Below are 21,499 nucleotides of genomic sequence, written 5' to 3' on the forward strand. Positions count from 1 at the left end.
AATATAAATTGACCATACATTAGATCACTGAGATGAATGCATTACAATGCTTTACAGTATGCTGTCAACTATATGCTCACATGGATAATTTATTGTCAAGGCTGTACTTCACACTCCTCTGCTTGGATTTTTACCTCACATGGTTTATTATAGGATTCACCACCAGGTAGGTTGTTAACAGTGTTCTTCACAAGCACGTAATTCACGAATGAAATAATTCCTCAACACTGTTTATGTAACACATCGGAACAGTATGTGAGTAAATAAATGAAAGTCAAATCTATGTTGATCATATATTTATAGTTTTACTTGACCTGTTCTGTGTCTTTTAAGTGGTATTTTCGTGAATATTCTGTTTTGCTTCAGGATATATATAGTGATTATATATATATAGTGATTTTATATATATATATAGTGATTATATATATATATATATATATATATATATATATATATATAGTATAGTGATTTTATATATATATATATATATATATATATATATATACATTTAGTTTTGAGTGGTCAACAGGCAAATACTATTTACCAAAATCAGAAATAATCCTATGTTCTGAATATCCCACTAAATGTCTTTGCTAAACAAGACAGCTGCTCCTTCATTTTCAATTTGATTTCTTAAATAAGGTCAGTTTGTTGAATATGAAACTAATCTTCATGTTGTGTGTCTTTAGTGCAAAGTGTTCCCCAAAAGAAGCTTGTTATCACTATTTAGTCCTGCAGTCCCGCCACTGATATATGACACCAGAGTTCACAGACTGCAGGTCAGATGACTGCAGTTGCAGGCTCTTCATTATTTAGACCGGTTTCTCTCTCCCTGGTTTCCTTTTCTTGTTTACTGGTTTCACTCATCATTTCATATCCGTGGTCATTCTGAGCCAACACTTACAATTCATAAAGACGTTCAAAAGATGAAATAAACATCTAAAGGCTGCACCTAATCCATTGAGCTTTAGAAGTATCTCGCTCGACATGAGTACCTGTTGGTTAGGCTGTAAATCCTGTCGTGGTGCATACATCTGGTTGACATTGACTGCTGATGGCATGTATGCGTTTTGAGATCAACACACGGAGAAGTCTTTAGGAAATATTCTTTATTAAAAATAAATCTTTCACAGTGCATGGCAAACAGGCGGGCATAAAAAGGGGTCACGGGCAACAAAAATGTTGAAGTCAGTCGAGAAGCGAGGAAGCTACCAGTGTCTCTACATCTCACTGTGCATTGTTAATACTGTGTGGTTTATGGGAAGAGGTTACATGACAACTCACTGCCTTGAGCTGTCACAACGTCACACAAGGGAAACAGAGATGCAGCTACAGAGGGGTGAACGTCATAGAGAACAGTTTGCATGCATTGATTTGGAAGCTTACAGTACCTTTAGTCACGTGTACAAACAAGCAGTATGACCTACCAGCTGACATACAAGGCTTTGAACACGTCAACGCTGTACAGTGGCAATATTGTAGTTGAGTGGTGTCAATAACCAGTTACACTACTAACTCTTTTGAGCTAAAATTCAGCTACATTAAATCGTTTACAATAAATACAATAACAATACTACGTTTAACTCCCTTGTTCAGCCACACTTCGTCCGAGCTATAGAAGTTACAATTGGTGTTTTGAGGAATCAGTCACATGAATTGCTACAAAATGGTGTGTTTGCATAAAAGAACCAATGGTGGCGATGCTAGTGTCACACGCTGCAGTACAATTACAGCTCCTGTGTAGCAGGGTGATGTTTTACGGATTAAATAACAGTTTTTCAATACATTGTTACGACAACAAAGATGTTTTTCCTTCAAAAAAAGGAACAGTCCCCAGCAGTACAAATGTGCATATTCTTATTAAGTTGATGTGCCTACAGATGTCCCCTGGACATGTGCTATTAATACACCAAAATACAGCTCTTAGGCACAGTTCTTCTTTGGATTTCTTCCATCAAACCCAGTACTGGTTGTCTTTAAGAGTCGGAGTAGGGGACCTAGATCTCAGAGATGTTTGGAATCCTGCAGTTACCATATCTTTTTCAATACTCATACCACCTCTAATTTTTCCATCTTCACCTTCATCAGCTTCAAATGGCCCCCAGAAGGTCATCCCAGGGGCCAGACTCCTCCTTCTGGGACTTAAAGGTACCCTAGGGGAGGTTGGGCAGCTTGCAGGGCCCAGCGGGGTGACCACCACGGAGGGCATAGCCACGCTCCGCTCTGCCCGGCCCAGGTACGGGCTGCCCTCTGTGGGTAATGTCACTGCAGCGAGCTGCTGGAGGAGCCGCAGCCGGGCCTGTTTCTCCTTGCGGCGGCGGAACACCAGAATCAAAACTACGAGGATTATAATGAGGAACAAACAGGCCAGCAGCGGTAGGATAATGAGGAGAGGGTCGGAGGCGGGCCGAGGGAGGATCTCAACGTGGACCGGGTGTATGTCGGGTGGGACTGCTGGAGCATGCTTGTCTAAGACAGAAGGAGTGAGGGGCTGTGGGCCATGACCCGCTCCCTCTGCACGACTCCCTGATCTTCCTCCGTGACTGCCGCTGCGTGTGTGATTCCCCCAGCGGCTGTGAGGCCTCAACTTGTGCTGTGTCCTGTTGTGGTTCTTATGTGACAAAATGTGGGGGGGCAAACCCACCCCGTCCCCGCTGCCCGTCGTGGAACCCCCTCGCCCGCCTCCCCTTCCGGTAGCAGTCTTATTATGTGCTGGAAATCGGGTTGTCGTTTGTTCACGACTTGCACCGTCTGAACTGCTTGGACCATGATGCATCTGGTGGTGTGGAAAGATGGTGAAGTGAAGCTCCCCCTTCGCTGGTTGGACGTTTCCAGCCCTCAGCATGAAGATGAAAGAATCATTGAGAGGCGTGGCGGGGGCGTGGCCTCGGGCTGTTGTGAGTGCTGATTTGTTGTCGTGCTGCCGGCTGTCACTGTCACTGAGAGTCTCCTCGATGGCGACCCGGCCCTGCACCACATCTCTGAACGTAAACGACTTCAGCACCTCTGATGCTCGGTTGGGGTCATAGGTCATCTGGATACATGCACACACAGATAGTGGAAAAGAGAATGACCAGAAAGGAGATGATTAGACATTTATTTTCTCCATGTTGTCATTGATTGCATCCATACTCAGCATGGCATGTTCCTTTAAACTTTGTCAGAAGATCACAATGAACAGCTTTACCTTGACTAGTTTCCCGTGTTTTGGTGGCGACAGAACCTGAAAGACCGGGTCGGTTCGGCTGATTCTCGCCAGCTCGGAGGCATCGATCATGGCTTTGCTAAGCTTCACGGCGATACCACTGGGCACTCTCACCTGCTCCCTCAGGTAGATCAGAGGCCTCACCGTTACCGTCACCGTCTGTGCCGTTACATTTCCGTAGTCAACACCGGGTGACGAGGCTGACACTGAGACTTGGAAGCTGTCCTCTGATTCGCTGAGATCAGTCATGTGATAGACAACGCGTCCTGACTGCACGTCCTCATGGCGGAAGGTTGTGACTTCCTGGTCGTTGATGGCAATGCGTCCGTGGCGAGGGTGTGTGGTGACCGAGTAGGTGATGTTGACCTGCCTGCGACTGTTGGTTTGAGCTGCAAACTGGTTGGTTGTCAGGACCACAGCGGTCTTGCCTTGAACCAATGACAGGCCAGTGTTGTTCACCATGGAGACGGAGGGCTTTATCACCTCTAAACTAAACAGCTTGTAGAGTGGACGATGATGACCGTCGGTTACGTTGAAGTAGAAAACACCCGTTGAGGGCTCTCCCTGACAAAGGGAACAAACAGAAGGAAAGATAATAATAAAACAACAAAGGGTAGCTCACTCAAACACGCCAACACAAAGACTGGAAATCAATTGTATCTGAAAGTCAGGAAACATGAAATAAAAGAAAACACCTACGATTTAGGGTCAGAGCGTGCACATTTTCTACAAGCGAAAAATGCTTGTAATCACATACAAATTACACACATTTGGGCCTCAAATGGACAGCCCTGTCACACACTTTTTCAGAAAAAAGACTGACTCTTTACCTGCTGTATAAAGTGCAGTCGGCCGTGGTTGACGTCGTACTGGGTGAAGGAGGTCACCGGCTCCAGCCTCTCCCCCAGGGTCAGGTAGCCGTTGTTTGGCTTACTGATCACAAGGTAGTGCAGCTCCTCTGGAGGGGTGTCATGGTCCTCAACCTGGACATGTGGATTGTATTTTACAAGACTCTAAAGGGAACAATGCCAATGTAAACATTCATGTTCAAGTATTGTTGCTGCTTGTCTAATAGATCTTGTGTGTAGAAAACCCATCCTTTCCCAAAAATGATAATTTCCTGTGGGAGAAATATACGTAATATGAGCATCCCTGTTATTACTGTGACTTGATGACTTTTTGGAGGAACCCTGTGGATGTTTAATATTATATTTGCCATGAAGACAAAAAGGCTTCTACAATTAAGATAAATTGGTGGGATATTGGCACTTTGATTTAAAAAAAATGTGTTTTCCAATGATCGATAAATAATTGTGAAAAATCTGAATCTCAATGATGATAAAATAAACATTTTGAACCACACATATGCAGCCCTAACCACTGCCCTCTTAACACGGGCTCACCTGCAGATTGTCTGGTCCCAGTACGACACGCTCTCCGACAACGACCTTCATACTCGGGGCTCTGCTCCTGATGAGTGGCGGCTGGTCGTTGACCGGTGTCACTGTGATGTTGAACGTCTCCGTCACCTCCAGGCTCTCCTTGGCACGGCCTTGAGAAACCACGTCTAATGACGCAAGGGAGGACGATAAGGCTGAGGCTGAATAGAGAGGGGGAGAGGACGAGGGGGAGGAAGAGGAGGAGGAGGAGGAGGAGGAGGAGGAGGAGGAGGAGGAGGAAGAGGAGGAAAAAGCAGACAAGGAAGAGGAGAAGAGATCCAAAGGAGCCACCCAGGCCCGGAAAGTGAAGCTGTCGCTCGTCGTCTCCGAGTCATCATGGACATATGTGACGCCAAACTTGTTTAGGGTGACTTGAGAGAAATCAGGTTGGTTCCTGGGGGAAAAAATAAAAATAAAATATATATATATATTATTCTGTATGTGCGCCTTGGATTTGGTATGAATCATTTTAATAATATTAATTGCATCTATTGAGGCAGGACGAATGGAGCAAAGCACCTGGTGAGGTTATGTCCATGTATAGACAGAACCCCGTGGCGCGGCGGGGAAATCAGGCGGTACAGGATGTGGTGGTCCTTCCGGTGCGGCTCAGGGACTTTCCCAAGGAGATTGGAGGCATCGAGTTTAGACCTGTCAATCGTCACCCTGCCTCCCTCGGCCACCACCGCACCTGAATGACACATACACTCGGTCCACTTGAACTTATATTCTTCACGGTACAAATAAATATCAAATAAGAAAGGGAGGGATTTTCTTTGCACAGTACCTGCGTTGCTCAGCAGCCTGGTCTTGTGTTGAGGGCGGTCGTGATGTTCGTTGGCCTGATAGGAGATTAAGACGGTGAAGGTGTGAGGAGGAAGGAAAGCAGGAGAAGAGGACACGGTGAAAGAGAAGGCGTCTGCAGCCGACCATCCCACCGACTGTGGCTTGTTCTGGTCGTACAAAATAACCCCATCTTTCACCTGAGAGACGAAGACACGACGAAGCACAAAGGGTGTCATTTTATTTGAGAAGTAAACAAACGCTTTCCTTTTGTTTGCGAAGACACACACTGCCTCACCCCCCCCCCCCCCTACCATGCGTTGTGTGAACATGGCAATGTTTCTCGTCGAGTTGTCGGGCATACGTTGGACCAGGCTGCCAAGTTTAGGAGGATCGGTTACGGCAAACACCACCGTGTGGTTTCTTCTCATGTCGCTGACATCGTTGGTTACGGCCTGAAGCTCCTGCTCAGAGATTGGTGTCACAGAGCCTTTAAAGGTTGGGAAAAGATACAGCGAGAGTGATGAGAAGCTCACAGCAGAAAAGAAGCAATGAATGATCCTGGTGAAATGTATTATCGGTAGACATCGCCTTGCTTCAGATTCAAAAAGCCACAAAAAGGGCAGGTGCAAAACATTTAAATACAAATAAATGTATTAACTACAGTATCAAATGTCCCGTACTATCAGAGTAACAGCTTCACTTCTGTAACCTTGACCAGGGACTACTGATAAGTGAGCATGTTTACATGAGGTATTGTAATCTGTTCGTGGAGGCAGAGACACGAGGCGAGTGGTGCCAGCCTGTGCCATTGTTATATAACTACACTGGAAAGAAGCAACAAACTATTAAACACTTTCATCAGAAAAATGGGGAAGAAAATGAAACAAATACATTGATGATGATACATTTCTATCTAATAAATCTTCTCATGCACCTGAAGAGTGATCCGAATACCCAGATCTAGAAGTGAGAGATCGACAGGCTGGTTTCAAGTTTACACTTTATTTTATAATGTGTATCAAAAGCACATTTACTGTACTTGAGCAGGGACAAGCCTGCATAAGAGTTTATTCTACCACCAGTCAGTATACTTGAGCTGACAAATCCAGAGTGTCGAACCAGGTTTCGTTTTGTAAAACCATACCTGGGTAGACCTCCATGGGATGGTTTCTCTGTAAGGTGAGAACCAGAGAGTGGGCAGTTGTGCTGAAAATCTGTCGAGGGGAAAAGTTCACGCCGTCGTTCACCTGGAAGTGAAAGCCACCCGATAAAGCACCTACACATGAAAAAAGAGGGGTTATTATGTTGTTTATTCCACTCTCATCTGTTCTCATCTTTGAATATTTGTGAGTTTCTTGGGTGAAAGTCCATTCCAAGACGTTACTCACCACTGTGCATGAACATCAATTGTCCGGTTTGTATGTGATTTTGGGTGAAGTTCAGGATTTGTCTGGAGGGGGCCCTCTTCAGGGCCAGGTGTCCGTTGCTTGGTGGTGTGATGATGAACTCCAGTCCCTCAGGCTGAGGAGTGTCCAAGTCCTCTGCACTCAGATCATCTGTGGTGATTTCTGTCACTGAACCCACCCACACCTGAGGAAAAGAGAGGAAAGATGGAAGGAAAGGACAGGAAGGCTTTACATTTCAGAACATATTCACTAAGATCAGTATATTTGGCATTTCTGTACTGCAATGTATTACTTATAGGCCAACATCTAAAGCATATCAATACCCATACATTTGTAGTAACTTAATTTCAGCCAATGTATCGAAGTAATCCTATAAATATAGGCGATACATTCAGACTCATTTGAGTTGAAAGCAATCACCATTGTCACTCCCCACCTTCAGACCCTTGTTGGTTGAAACCACAGGAGTCTCATCATTGACAGGTGTGATATTGAGGTGAGCAGTGCAGGGCAGACTGTGCTTCCTGATTTCTGTCTGATTGGCCACAATGGTAAAGTTGTCTCTCAGTGTGTCGCTGCCATCATGGATATAGGAGATGTACTCACGTTCCACCTGGAAGGAGAAGCCATTGTTGTAACTCCCAACGCGGCTGAAGTTAAAAATGCAGGAACAGAGCAACAAAACAGACGGAAGTGTGTCTTTTGACAAAGCCGAGTATTTTCAAAATCTTCGCATCTTTAAAGGCGAGAAAGCCGTGAATCAACATAACTTCCTTGGGTCACACCTAAACAGTCTTCCTTATTACCCCACAATTTACAAACCAAACCAAAAATTCCAAAAGCGTTCTCTCTGTGGGTGTGTGCTCAGTCAAACCTCAATGTGAGTGAAAGCAGTGATGGGCATCCCCGGGATCCGGCTGTGCTCCAAGTGTCCGTGTTGCGGAGGAACGATGACCTGGTACAGGAAGTTCATCCCTGAGAAGTGATGATTGGCCACCTTGATGATGTCAGTGGTCAGTGGCAGGGACGACCCTTCATCAAGGGTCAAGTCTGACACCTGCAGAACAGATGATACTACTGATGTGAAGAAGACGTTCCTCCAATGTTTTGTTCAGAAAATAAATGCATCTCCCATAGCATGCAATTCTTCCCTTTTCCAGGCTCATCTAGACACACATGCTGTACCTGAAGAGGGAGCAGGATAGGGATGATGTCAATCTCTAGCCTGATAGGTCCGACCCTCGTGACCCCGTTGGTTGCCTCCAACAGGACAGAGTCGTTGGTGCGTCCTGCAGCCTGCTGGTGGTAGATGATCCATCCCTGGTTGAGATCCTCCTGGGTGAAGGACATTGTCGGCTGCTCTGTGATGCCCTGCATGGAGGCACGGAGCAGACAAACTCATCAAGTGTTTCTGTGCAAAATCTTTCAACTATGAGGCTGCAGTGTGCAGATGTTTGTCAGCCTTAAACCTACAGTCGGCTGTATTTCATAGAGGTGCAGCTGTTCTCCGTTGTTGATTGTATCGTTGGTGGGAAACCGCTGTAGAAAGCCCAGGGCGGGAGGACTTTGGACGGTAAAAACTATCTCTGAGGGCTGGCTGTCATCATGAACCACCTGTTTTAAACAGAACAGATTTATTTATAAATATTACAATAACGCAGTTTTATCTGCTTACATATGAACAATCAGAGTTTGTCTAGATGTCACTGGAGTGTATTCAATTTGATAGTAATTCCTCTGAAGGGTGAACTTGGAACTTGGTTATGATCTTACCTCCAACTGCTCTTTGCTTATGGAGACGTTCTGTCCCTCCGCCACCACCACTAGACGGTTACTTATGACCGTTGGCGGCCTCTGGTGGCTCTCTAGGTTGATTATTACCATCACTCCAATATCCAGATGTATCTCCCTCCTCTCTCTGACCAGCCGCCTCGCTGCATTCCTCTCCCATGCTTTTGCCGTCACATTGAACCCATCTGACAACTCGTGGCTGCCGTCATGCTGATACGCCAGGCGCCCCGCCACCAAATCTCGCTGGGTGAATATTGAAATTGCGCCCGCTGCTGTTACACAATCTCCATCAGTAAAGCAGAGTACGCCGTGTTTAGGTGGACGGAAGACCTCAAATGTCACTTCCTGCGGGTCTCGGATGTCAAGGTTGCTGAAGATGCTGAGGTTGGCAGAGGTCAAGGTTATGAGCCCACCTCGCTGGACCATGAGGCCCGTGTTGTTCTCGACCTGAAGGTAAGGATCCTGCGCCATCACCTGCATCAGCACAGCAGCGAACATCATTAAGCGTACTTATGTTCACACTAGATATGCATCATGATATTTAAATACAAGTAAATCATTTGTAGACGCTATAATTAACCTGTTAAAGGAAACTTTAACACATTTAAACTACTAATAAATAACACAAAAATATGTTGATCGCTTACATTTTATATTTCCTTCCACACATACTGCTTGACTTACTCTTATTATTTCAATAGAATATGAAGAAATAAAACCATGAATACATCATGCGTGAAGGCATTATAATCACCTCCAGCAGTGTTGAAACATAATGTTTCCCATCTGATACGAAAAGCACAAAACGCCCATAGCTCACTCCTCTGTGGACAAACAGCACTTTTTTCTGCGAGGAGAGAAACAAAAAGGAGATGATGACAGAAAAGGAAAAAGACACAGAAACGTCTGAAGGCTAACTCTTGACTTTGTGATTCTGAATGTTCGACCATCTGGATGAACAAGAACCTTCACTGATCATCGTGCTAACCTGCTGGAGGTCCCGTTGTGTGAACTCGTACAGCTTGTGACTGGTATCACTGGACAGCACCAGGTCTCCCATGGGAATCCCCCTCCGCGTGTACACCAACCAATTGTCCTCAAAGTCAGAGTCGTCGTCCCGGTAACGAAGGTCATTCAACGTCACCAACCTCTGCCCATCGCGGGCTACATGGAAAACTTTATCGACAACCCTGACAGGCCTCTCGTCGTTGACGAGCTGCACAGAGATGTTAAAGGTGTGCTCGGCCGCGTTCCCGTCTTCCTTCTTGCTGGCGCGTTTGTTCGGTTTGGAAACCGTAATTTGAAAAGCGAAGGAATCCTGCTTGCTCTCGCTGTCATCGTGAACGTACACGATCCTCTCCGCAGTGATATCCTGATTTGTAAATGTCCCAATGTTATTGTTAATGGACGTTGAGTTGGAAAGGTTGATCCTCCTTAGCTGCCCGTGCCTGGGGCTCACCGTGATGCTGTAGTGCACCTCCTGGTTACTTGCTGTGTGAGTGAACAGGATGTCTTTGTTGATGACTTTACTTCCTCCTTCCAGGATTGAAAGGCCTTTGTTGACAACGGTGATGGCGGTCGACTCGGCTTTGATGTTGATTCTGAAGTCGTAAGCTGTTGAGTCGGCATGTGTTGAAAACACCTGAAAGCTGAACGTGTCTCTTGTGTCATCCTGAAGCCTGTTGAGCAGCTCGTACTTCATCAAGCCATCCGTGACATTATTCTGGCTGAAGGTCGAGTTCCTTCGTAGAGCTCTGTTGTCAAGGAATAGCTGCCCTTTCTTTGGCACTGTTAGAAGCCTGAACTGGAGGTCGCTCTCATTGACTTTAACACCCTTAGAGATCACATGAAGGTCCTTGGGAGTGACAGCAGTAGACTGAACACCGTTGACCTCCATCTTGCTTCGTGTGACCTTGAAGTGGATCCAGCGTACCATGACGGGGAAAACAACCTCCCCAGTAGTGCGGGAACCAATGCTGAATTTACATTTGAAGTAATCAGTGATGTTGCTCTGAGTCTGAACGCCACGGTAGTTGCTGAGGTATCGGATCCGTTCTTTTTCTAGAAGCTTCTGAGAAAAGGAAGTTGACGGTTTCCAGTCGCCACTTGAGTGCAACCGTTGGAGCTCACCGTATTGTGGCAGCTCTGTAACGTCGTAGCGGATCTCCACTGCCTGGTGGTTCAGATTGACTTGTACTGCAAGCTGAGTGGTTGTGATGATGGAAGCCTCGCCTTGGTTCACCTCCAGTCCGGTGTTATTCACCAGTTTATGTTCGAGTGACAGCGCCATGATCCTCAAAACGACTGTGTTGCTCAACTGTGCAAAGGAGAGGAGGGTACAGGGAAACACCAGTGGTTATGATGAGATGAAAGAGGATGAGAGGAAGGAGGTGGAGGAGGAAACAAGAGAGGCGAGGAAGCAACAGGAGATGAGGAGAATGAACAGATAAAACAGGACCAGACGGTTATTCATTAGTCCACTGTTGAATGGCAACGTATACAGTGTGCGTGTGTGTGTGTGTGTGTGTGCAATAAAACAATTAACGAGTAAACACTAGCTGTGCTTTGAGCTACATGCTAATGTCAGCATGCTAACATGCTCACAATGACAATGACAATACATTGATGTTCCCCATTTTAGTTAGCTTGCTAATAGTAGCTAAGTAGCACTAAACACAGCATTGAGTGTTATTTAGGTTATTTTTGGGGAGTTTTTTCCTGATGCGATATGAGATCCTGGGACAGGGATGTCGTATGTGTACAGATTGTAAAGCCCTCTGAGGCAAATTTGTAATTTGTGATATTGGGCTATACAAAATAAACTGAATTGAATTGAATTGAATCGCAAAAGCTCATGGAAATGTTATTAGTTTTGTAGGCAAGTATTGGACAAAAGATATTGACCTGATGTTGGCAACGTACAAATGGAAAGGAATGGATCTATTAAGTGATTACATTAACATTCTGAGGGGGTTGTGAATGTTCCAAATTCCATGGCAATCCATCCAATAGTTGTCGAGACATTTACTTATTTCTACAGTAGCCCAGAAGGGACAACACAAACACTGGCTCTGGTGAGGGCCTTTTGCTGTGGCCACTGTAAATGCATCAACTCTATGTATCACATCCTTTATGTTACAGCTTATGGGTTTATTGCCTATTGGGCAAGATAATACGTTATTTACCTTCAGCCCGTCGCTGACCCTGAGTGCCAGCCGGGAGGTGGGGACCCCAGTGTGGACAAAGCAGATCTTACCCTCCTCCAGATCATTCAGTGAGAACAAGTTAATGGCCCTGGAAGATAGATGCAATCCTGTTAACTTTGTGTTTCCTAACTCTGAAACCTGATTTAAAACATTAACACATATAGAAGCTGCTACCATGACTTTTGGATACGTAGTCAGGTGCAACAAGGTAACAACAGTGGCTTAGACTGAATGTGGAAAAGCCATACTACAAACCTGCCGGGGTATTCCTGGTGCTCAAGATATCCAACCTCAGTGTTGAGGTTTCCCAGGGAGCTGAACACCAGCTCTGCAGGACTGCTGTCAGGGTCCCACACCCTCAGCACATCCGTTGTCAGCTGGGAACATAGTGGCTGTATTCATTTTCATGTTATACTTATGTGGAGAACATTTACGGAAAGATGGTGAAACTGAAAAACAATGACACAATCTTAACTAATAAACTTCTTTTAGGAACTGCTCTCGCGACCTATAGGGCGCTAAGTGGTTGGACTCCCAATGTACCATGTGCGTGGATAAACTCAAAATAAGACTTAGGCTCAATCATGACACTCAAATCAATTTATAAACTATAAGACCTTTGTAGAGGCTGAGCTTACACAGGTTTAATAACCCTAACGTTCTGGTTTTATGAGCATCTACATTTCTGAGGAACAGAAAGACACAAAGACACATTGTGGTTAAACGACTTCAAGAAATGCGACCTGTAGCGTCATTGGTATGTTATACCGAGCAAAGATATGTTTAGTCATAGGAAGAGTTCCTTGACATGTGGGTTTTGGACCTCTTGTTGACCTCTCTAATAATAATAATTCACCTCTGTGTGTAGGTTAGTTTCTATATTCTAAATTAAAAAATCTAAATTAAATTGTAAACTAATATAAAGGTGCTTTGCAGTCTTCCCTGGTGTTTCTCAAACTCTCAGCTGCTTAATTGAATGTAAGAACATCAATCGACAGATATAAATCAATGATATGAGTCAATGATTCTGCCTGGTCACATGCAATCCTTTTAATTTATTTCTGGTCATTTGTTATTGTTTGATCTCTTCATCATGATCTTTATTAATAATAATAATAATTTTAAAAGTAATGTTGTCGTATCGCGGAAGCTGAGTACTATTATTCTTTGTATGTATGACTTTATGACTCATAATTAGTATAGGTCTGAATAATCGTTTTATTATTTATTACATCTGCTACAAGCAACGACTCTACACTTAATCGACTTACACCTCCGGGTGTTCTGCTGTACCCACCTGTCGTTTGGACTTCTCCAGCAGCGTGAACAGGTTTCCCTCCGGCAGGCTGAGCACAGGCGCATCATTAACAGGACTGATGCTGATATCAAACCGATACAGGCGCTTACCCTTTAGAAATACAGGAAGCGCCTTCTTATTGCTGGAGAATACTGAAAACATGAAGAAGTCATGCTGGTCCTCTGAACCACTGTGAATGTATATCACACGGCCCTGCCACAAGTCCAGCAGACTGAAAGTGCGGTCGATCTCTCCTGCTCCGATTGTGATAGTCCTCTCCTGCCCCTCACCCAGAAGCCCATCAGGGTTGAGACTGAGGTCCAGCCGGAGCTGGCCGTGGACAGGCTGCCCCTCAATGCGGAACATCAGTCGGGATGGATGAATGCCCAATTTCCGAAAATCCAGATTCACCTAAAAGGCAATGCAAAAAGGAACTGACTTGGTACTCTTATGTGAAAACAACATAACTCCATGTTATTTTTGTTGGCAATGATGTATGAGAAACCTGTCAAATAACAATAAGTGAAAATCTGCAAGAGCCGACTAGTCCTACCCTCATGTGTTTGGGCTCCAGTGGTGCCCGGCCTCCCTCCAAGACTTCTAGCTTTCTCAGCAACAGAAAGTTACTGTTCTTCTTATTGTTGGCAATTGGTTGTGTGGTGATGACATCAAACTCGGGATGACCTGTTGGGCTGGTGGTGGTCGCCGCATCTGGAACTTGCTCTGTCTTACAGCCTACAGTGATGTCCTTGGTGATGGAGGCATGAGGAAGGCCTGTTGTTTGATTGTTCACCCTAATTTCTCGGAGGCAGCCTTTAAAGGACCCTCCTCGCCCAGCCGGTTCACCCCGAGGGACAGCGGACAACAACCCAGCGCGCCTTGCCTCTCCCCGTGCTTCTTCGTCCAGCCCTCCCAGGAAGAGAGGCCCTTTGAGCTGGATAACCTGGAGCTCCAGACTCAGGCTGGCCTTAACCAACTCCTCACCCACCTTCAGCTGGATGTTGTTGGGCAGCAGGTGCAGCCGGATGGGGTACCACGTGTGGTTGCTGTGAACATGCGTTAGAGAACGCAGCTCAGTTTTACTGCTCTCTCCATTTCCTACCGTTGCCACCAGGTTACCGTCTCTGATCTCGATGGCAACAAACCCCCCCTGGTTGCCAGAGCTATACAGAACCATGCCATCTTCTTCTCTTGCAGAAGGGTACAGTTCACATTCAAACACCCCCCCCTGTGGCCGTTCCCACGGCGGGAGAGAGATGAAAGATTTAGAGCTGAAAAAGCTGACAGAATCTACTTCCGTTGCTGAAAACTGTGGACTACAGCCGAGGGAGACCTCGTGGACGCTCTTGTACCCAGAATAAGGTCTTAGGCTGGACAACAGGTTGTGCTCATTGAACACAACTTCATCTACACAGCCTCGAAACCCAGCGGAGATGTTGAGAAGGAATGGGTGGTTCAGTCCGGCGGTCCCGCCAACAAAAAGTCCGTCCTCCACACTGAGCTCCAGATCTGGTCCTGGCATACGAAGGCTGGTATGAGAGTTTCGGTCCACGGTCATGTTGACGTTGTGGTGGTCGTGGGTCAGCTCCATGGAGTGCCACGCCAAGTCGTCAAGATGGATGCCCTTTTCTGAGCGTAGTGAACGCTCACCTGAGCCCAGGTCCAGACGGACCTGAGGGATGAAGGGGGGAAAGGGAAAGAAGGAATAAAAGGTGATAACCAAGACTGAGGAAATTCAATGTCTTTCTAAAGAATACAAACTTTAAATAGTAAGAAAGAGCAAGACACATGAAAGCAGGCATAACATGGTGATGAGATCTTGAATGTGCACAGTTCCAGAATCAAGGGACATGGGATTGACGCAATGCATTATTCCACACAAAAGCAACCAAACTTTTCTATGAGTGGCTCCTTGCAGCGTACGTGGAGTTTTTCTCTCTTAACGTTGATCATGAAGGAACTTGTTCTAAAAGTGCCAGGGGGATTTTTTTTTTTTTCTCTCTGAGAGCAATCTGACACCGAGCTAGCTGTGTGTGTTCAGACTTCCCTCTGTCTCTCCTTAGGATAGTTAATGGAAATATATGAGCTCGAATGGCCCAGGGGACACATAGTTCGTGTAGTTTTGAATTGAGCCAATGAGCAACTTTTATTTGGACTCATTTGTATATATATATATATATATATATATATATATATATATATATATATATTACTAAAATCCAAATGGTCTTTTCCCGACCATAGACCATTATTGTTCATTACAGTAAACATGTCTTGCTTGTTTGTCACCCATGAATATATTTGTGTCAGTTGCTTTCGACAGGTGTGCTCCTGTCCTAATAATACGTGCTCGTGCCTACCTGCAGGCGCCCAGAGATGAGCTCCAGCAGCAAGAAGTCTCGGCGTCCGGCTGCCAGGAACAGCATGCTGGCCGGACTGGAGGTTCGAAAACGCACATGGAGCAAAGTCTGAATGGACGCCTCCACTGTCCGCAAGTGGATGTATCCATCCCCGTAGAATGACACTACAACAATAAACAAGAAGACAGGTAAGAAGTGGAGATTTTAGCGGTTGCCAGAATAGGTTGCCATCAAGGTTTCATTTATAGAACTTGTAGTTTTTACACAAATAAGCAATTTTGGCATTCCCACGGTGAGGGTAAGTCATGAAATGGCAAGCTGGAGATTTGTTATTATTTTATTTTCTATTCAACCTCATATATATATCTGTATATCTATATTTTAAAACACCCAAATAAAGGAATGAATATTTGGTGACCAAATGCATTCTCCCAGCAAAAGGCTGTTCCATTAATCTGTATTGACCAGCTTTCCAATGTGGTGTTTCCTCTGCACTTTACACCTGCTATCCGAGTCAATAAAGGACAACTAATGCATTTTGGAGCGGGTCATCCTGAAACATTCGGATGCTAATTAGAGTTCACTGTTGAACCAAATGACACAGATTGGACATTTAGTCAACATTTCTCAGACAGAGCTGCTCTGAAAGCACAATCACACGTCTGTCACAGCACACGTAGCTAACTCGAATTGAGAATCCGTGATCCAAATATGAATACAAATGTGTAAAGAACCACTATTTAAACGAATGAATGACTATTGCACTACTATTGCATCCTCGTGGTATCAGCTAATTTGAATTAGTAACATTTCGCCAAAGTCTACAGCCACAAACACAAACTACAACTAAGGTTGATGGGAATGTCACTCGTGGTATCTTAAGAAATGATACCTGTAGTGAAAACAACACAAAGGTCAAAGGTAAAGTTAGGGGGTCTCCAAAACCATTAGGATACAACTGTGAATGTTCATACACATTTGTATGCGATCTGTCTAAGAGTGGTTGAGATACCGAAGTCGTGGACCAATCAACCAACCGTCTAGCCATTGTCCCTGGAGTCTGAAGCGCCTGTATAAATTCCTGTACAACACTTTTCCATTCTATTGTTTTATAATTGTGTCTATATGTAATTACTTGTATTTTAAAAGTGAAGCCAGTGTACCCAGCCCTCATATCCGTGAATGAAAAAACAATAAAGCAGTCTTCATTTCAATCAATTTGACCTACAAAGCAGCTGTTGCAGCTATTGAAGCACTTTGTTAGAATGAATGTCAATTTGTTGAACACATAGCAGAAAGAGGTCAAAGAGAGAGAGAGAGAGAGAGAGAGAGAGAGAGAGTGAGAGCGTGTGGTTGGGGATGGCTGACACTTTTCAAACTATAAAGCTCTCTAAACAGTACAGCAGTATTAAATGGTTGTGAGACTGAACACAAGATAGAAATTAAAGAAGTATTTCAATGATTAAAATGAAAACACAGAGAGTTTCATACATCAGACTCAGATAAAAGAGTTAATTAGATACACCGAAGCCGCAACATTTTTATGAACGGATTACTCTCAAAAGCTGCTGTGCTCAAAAACACTACAGTGAAATTACAAGGCAGCTAATTTACGTTCCCACATCACACACACACACACACACACACACACACAAAAACATTTAACATAGTGTACAGTATTTTAATATTGTTTTTTGTGAAGGTGTCTAAAGCATCTGCCCAGTTGGCCAACATTGTTTATTAATTTGTTGCCTTTAAATGCACTGCCTGCAAAATAAAAATAAAAACAATTGGTACACGACTGGTCCCAGTGAGAATCACGCAGTCAGCAGGCTGGCCCAGCATAAAGCCTATAAGCCTGCTGTCAGTATAACCCATGGCCATCTATCTCTAATCTGCCTCCATGATACCAGTGAACATTGGATTATTAGTAATCTTCCTACAGTGACACACCTCCAATGTGAGTGCAGGTCTTTAACACGCTGTGATGAGCGGATGTACGTATAGAGATGTGTGGCAACTTGTGTTAGGAAGTGTTAATATTTGAAGGAAAATCATTCCAATCTGATCAGAAGTGTTGACTGGGAAGTGGTCCACTCACAGCTCTGAGATGGCTTGTCAAACCTAATTGAAACGCTAAATAAACTTTGCTCAGGAACAATGGTAAAAGGCTTTTTTTTAACAGAAATTTATATTTTCCCATAAGCAATGAAAAACTAGTTAGAAATTGCTGGCAGCAACTTGACACTGTTGCACTTGCTTTAAGCAAGTTATACCACAAGTGGAAAACTATCTTATAAACCAAACTCCTTATGTGTGAAGCACAACATCAGATCAGGTCCTCGCTCAGCAGCATATTGCCATATGTCTTCAGACAATATTAGACTGGATTAAACATTAAGCTGCCAACTCTCACAGACACATTTAAACTTCAATCTTATCAATTGCTGTTAATTGCATTTGCTACATTATTCCTATCATCTCCTGCGCCAGTTCGTTAAAGGGGGATGGCATTAACTTTAGCAACAGCAACCGCAGCTTGTATGTGAATATTAAAACTTCAATAAATGTGCACTAAGAACCATTAAAAACTATAGTTGCTTTGCAGGTGGCATGCTTTTAGAAGGGAAACATGTTCACAGCATTATCAGCTCTATTTTAACAATGCAACACATCATTCCCCTGTAATTCTCAGTTCTCAGGTAACGTTTGCATCTCAGTGAAGATACACGGTGACTCCTCTGCAGTGCCTTACCTCCATGGACGTGTCCCGTGGAGATCAGCAGGAGCAGAAAGAGATCAGCAACCAGACTCCCCATTGCTAGTTAGGCCCTTCGAATATAACGTGCATTTAGTTTGGAGCAACATCTGGCTGCTTGATTGTGCCGTCCATTGTCTTTACTGCCCAGCACTGGCCCTCATTTCAACCACTGGCAACTTCCAGACAGCCTCTACGTGCTTTGCCGGCTTTGACTCACAGGCTTCAAAAAATGTAAAAAATGTACCTGTGCCTGCTGGCAAAGCACAGAGAGCTGGAGCTCCACCCTTGGATCCTCCCCTTGGCTGATGAAGTGCTTAGTACCCGAACATGAGCACAAGAGGGAGGTGTCACAACACATACAAAGTCACAAAGGAAGAGGAAACATAAAATAATGGTCCACGGGTCCATTGTTTGTGTGTTTCTGTTCTTTGGAGACTGAGACTGGATCACAACTATAGTTAGACTATTAAAGATAAAGATGAGACTTATTTAGAAACATTAAGAATGGTAGTATATTCTCAATTGAGCCCCCATGGCAGCTTCAGCTGCTGTCACTGGTAAACACCAAAATGAGCAGCACTGACCGAGGACTAATGGTCAGTATGTTGTCGTTTTTTTTCTTTGTGATTGTTTTTATTAACATGTGATGTTGAGATTACATGTGTATGATTTTTAGACCACTTGGTCACTTGGAACTGTCCTCTGTCATCGTTGTTCTTCTGAAACGAGTTTAGTATACGACTCAAAGCGTAACTCAACACTGGGTCCGCTTCTTTGTTCAAATATTTCAACCTTAGTTAATCACTTTTCACTATTATAATTTTTGGTTCAGAAAATATGGACTTTTTGTTGCAGTGCAGAACGAACCCCATCGTTAGTTCAACGGTTCCAGCTTTGTTTTTTTTTATTTTATATTATCCTTTCTATCTCTTCCAACCACTTATCTACACTTAGCCTACCCAGTAAATCAACATTCACAAGGATTACAAATTCAACCTGACATTTTGTAATATTATTGTATTGCAATGCGGTCAGAACCTTTTGTTATTTTTAAGGGTTCGAACGTGGTTCAGCCAATCGTCACCGGAACTATCCATTTTACAAACGGTATTTTCCAAGTTGAACTAAGCAAGTCTACCACTCACATTTATAAACTTTCCACTCAGTGGCCTTAATCATAAATTCAACTGAAAGTAAAATTAGGGTTTTACATTTTTCTTAAAAGAGTACAAGTAACCTCTAAAAAACACACTCAGTTAGAGTACCGGCATTGTCTGTCATTTGTGACTTTCCATCTAACACCCACAGAGTTTAAATGAATTGACCTGCAGAGAGAGAGAGAGAGAGAGAGAGAGAGAGGAAGTAAAAGGGAACACAAAGTTAAAGAAGGGAAATGACCTGTGGCCGATGGAGGTAAAGTGGAAGTTTGGGTGTGATTGTTAAAATGCAGGACACACTCCCTAGTCTGTATCCTGAACCCCTCCCACCCTTTAACCTACTACTTCTACACACACACACACACACACACACACACACTTTGAAATGGGCTGTGAGGCTGCAGCTTAAGAGAGTTTGGTCCATTAAAATGTAGAAAGAACTCATATAAGGGCTTTTATTCAGCTGCTGATTCAAACTCCGCTCCGCTCGGCTCGCACATGAGAGGAGTGACGGGTTTAGGTTTAGTTCCCAGGGTGTTGAATAATAGACTCTGCAGCCTGGTTTCTTAGACGGAGGGGTCACACCCAAAAATGGGTCACAGTTCAGTGGTGACGGGTCCTCTCATGACGAGGGAGGTGGTGTGTTTTAATGAGCCTGGATCCCACGCTGAGAGGATTAGCGTCTTGTCTTTTGGGCTGGAAAAGTCTTTTAAGTGTAAAAAGCTCAAGCTAAACTGAATGTTTATATTGAGCTTTAATTTCTACATGCCACCGGAATGATCTTTTCTTGGCATCAGGACCCATTCGCAGGGGAATTTCCGACGGTAAATGCAAATTATGTAATAAATCAATCACATATACGTACAATGTTGTTATAAAGTGGGCGACTGTGGGTCAGTGGTCAGTGGTCAGTGGTTAGCAGGTCCGTCTTTCAATCAGGGGGTTGGCGGTTCAATCCCCGCCCTAGTTGATGTGTCCTTGAGCAAGACACTTAACCATGAATTGTTCCCTTTGTCTACAGTGTATAAATGTAACATGGTTGTAAGTCGCTTTGGATAAAAGTGTCAGCTAAATGTGATGTAATGTGGTTTTGCTAAAGTCCATACAAACTGCAGCAGATAGTTTGTTAGCAATTGGTGCTACTTGTATTGGCCAATATTTGAAATATATTTTAATTATCAAATGAAAGCAAGATCAATCAATTCATCATAATTCAACTTACACCTGTCGGATTATTAGCTGTGTGTACATGTTTTTATAGACACAAATACAGTTTAAAAACGCTGCGACGTTCTCATCAAACTGAATAAAACTGTTTGCTATTCGAGATTTTTGTTGCCCTTTGAATTTCTCCATCTACAAAACACTACAGAACTGGTATAATACAAAGTAGAGAACAGGAACCACCTGGATGAGGACCAGGCAAACAACGTAGACCAGGAAGAGATGGAGGATCTGGGACCGATTTAACTCCAGCAGCAGCTAAAACAACAAAAAACACACCACACAGCTGGATGGACCAACCGAAAAGGTCCCTGCTTCGTACACATGTCACTTGTGTACAACTGAACATAGAAAAGTAGATAAAAGTAATGCACTTAATCTTCCTTCCTTCCTTACCTCCACATGTTGGCATGTGTCAGCTCCAGTTTTCACGAGGAATTTGATATAAATCTATTGATTTTTAGAGTTGCTAAACAAGCGCTAAGAAAAAAAGAGAAAAAGACAGCACATTATCCACCTGTGCAGGCGAGATGAATGAGTCACGGTGTTTTGAAACTGGAGTAAAAATAAACTTAATGGAAGAAGGCATAAAACCCTGTGTGGGCTCCGGTATAAACCTTGGCCTGCGCTTGTAGTCCACTTCCAGTATAAATACAGTAATTGAGTGACACATCCATTTTCTATTTATGAGATTGTTGCATAAGAGAGAGAGGAACGGAGAATAGGGCTGTGATGAAAGGCCAGAGTCTCAGACCGAGAGAAAGAGATGCAGATGGAGAGGCTGTCAGAGAGAGTTTTAGAGGGCCGAGATCCATGGAAAGACATTAAACCATAAAGAACACTGATAATTAACATGCAGCAATTTTG

General features: G+C 44.0%; 1 protein-coding gene across 1 annotated transcript; it reads right to left on the reverse strand.

Moving 5' to 3' along the window:
- Positions 1–1,097: 1,097 nt before the first annotated feature.
- On the reverse strand, positions 1,098–18,334 carry LOC117740919 (chondroitin sulfate proteoglycan 4-like). Its single transcript, XM_034547574.1, has 22 exons — positions 18,246–18,334; positions 15,491–15,654; positions 13,684–14,802; positions 13,131–13,541; positions 12,089–12,210; positions 11,813–11,921; positions 9,616–10,944; positions 9,382–9,474; positions 8,610–9,101; positions 8,310–8,450; positions 8,022–8,207; positions 7,711–7,893; positions 7,273–7,449; positions 6,819–7,020; positions 6,575–6,706; positions 5,742–5,917; positions 5,432–5,627; positions 5,164–5,335; positions 4,609–5,038; positions 4,036–4,188; positions 3,188–3,769; positions 1,098–3,034 (listed from the first exon to the last, which is right to left on the reverse strand). The coding sequence occupies exons 1-22, from the start codon at positions 18,307–18,309 to the stop codon at positions 1,955–1,957; spliced, it is 7,713 nt and encodes a 2,570-aa protein (XP_034403465.1). The 5' UTR covers positions 18,310–18,334; the 3' UTR covers positions 1,098–1,954.
- Between the last annotated feature and the right edge of the window lie 3,165 nt (positions 18,335–21,499).

Source organism: Cyclopterus lumpus, chromosome 12 (genome assembly GCF_009769545.1).
Source record: "Cyclopterus lumpus isolate fCycLum1 chromosome 12, fCycLum1.pri, whole genome shotgun sequence".
Taxonomy (NCBI): domain Eukaryota; kingdom Metazoa; phylum Chordata; class Actinopteri; order Perciformes; family Cyclopteridae; genus Cyclopterus; species Cyclopterus lumpus.

What these genes read in the sequence shown, in the direction of transcription:
- LOC117740919 (XM_034547574.1), bottom strand. Translation starts at nt 18,309, where the DNA reads ATGGGGAGTCTGGTTGCTGATCTCTTTCTGCTCCTGCTGATCTCCACG. An exon ending in ATGTTTCAACACTGCTGGAG is followed by an intron (nt 9,102 to 9,381) that starts GTGATTATAATG and finishes GTGCTGATGCAG; the next exon opens with GTGATGGCGCAGGATCCTTA. An exon ending in TAAGCAAAGAGCAGTTGGAG is followed by an intron (nt 8,451 to 8,609) that starts GTAAGATCATAA and finishes TGTTTAAAACAG; the next exon opens with GTGGTTCATGATGACAGCCA.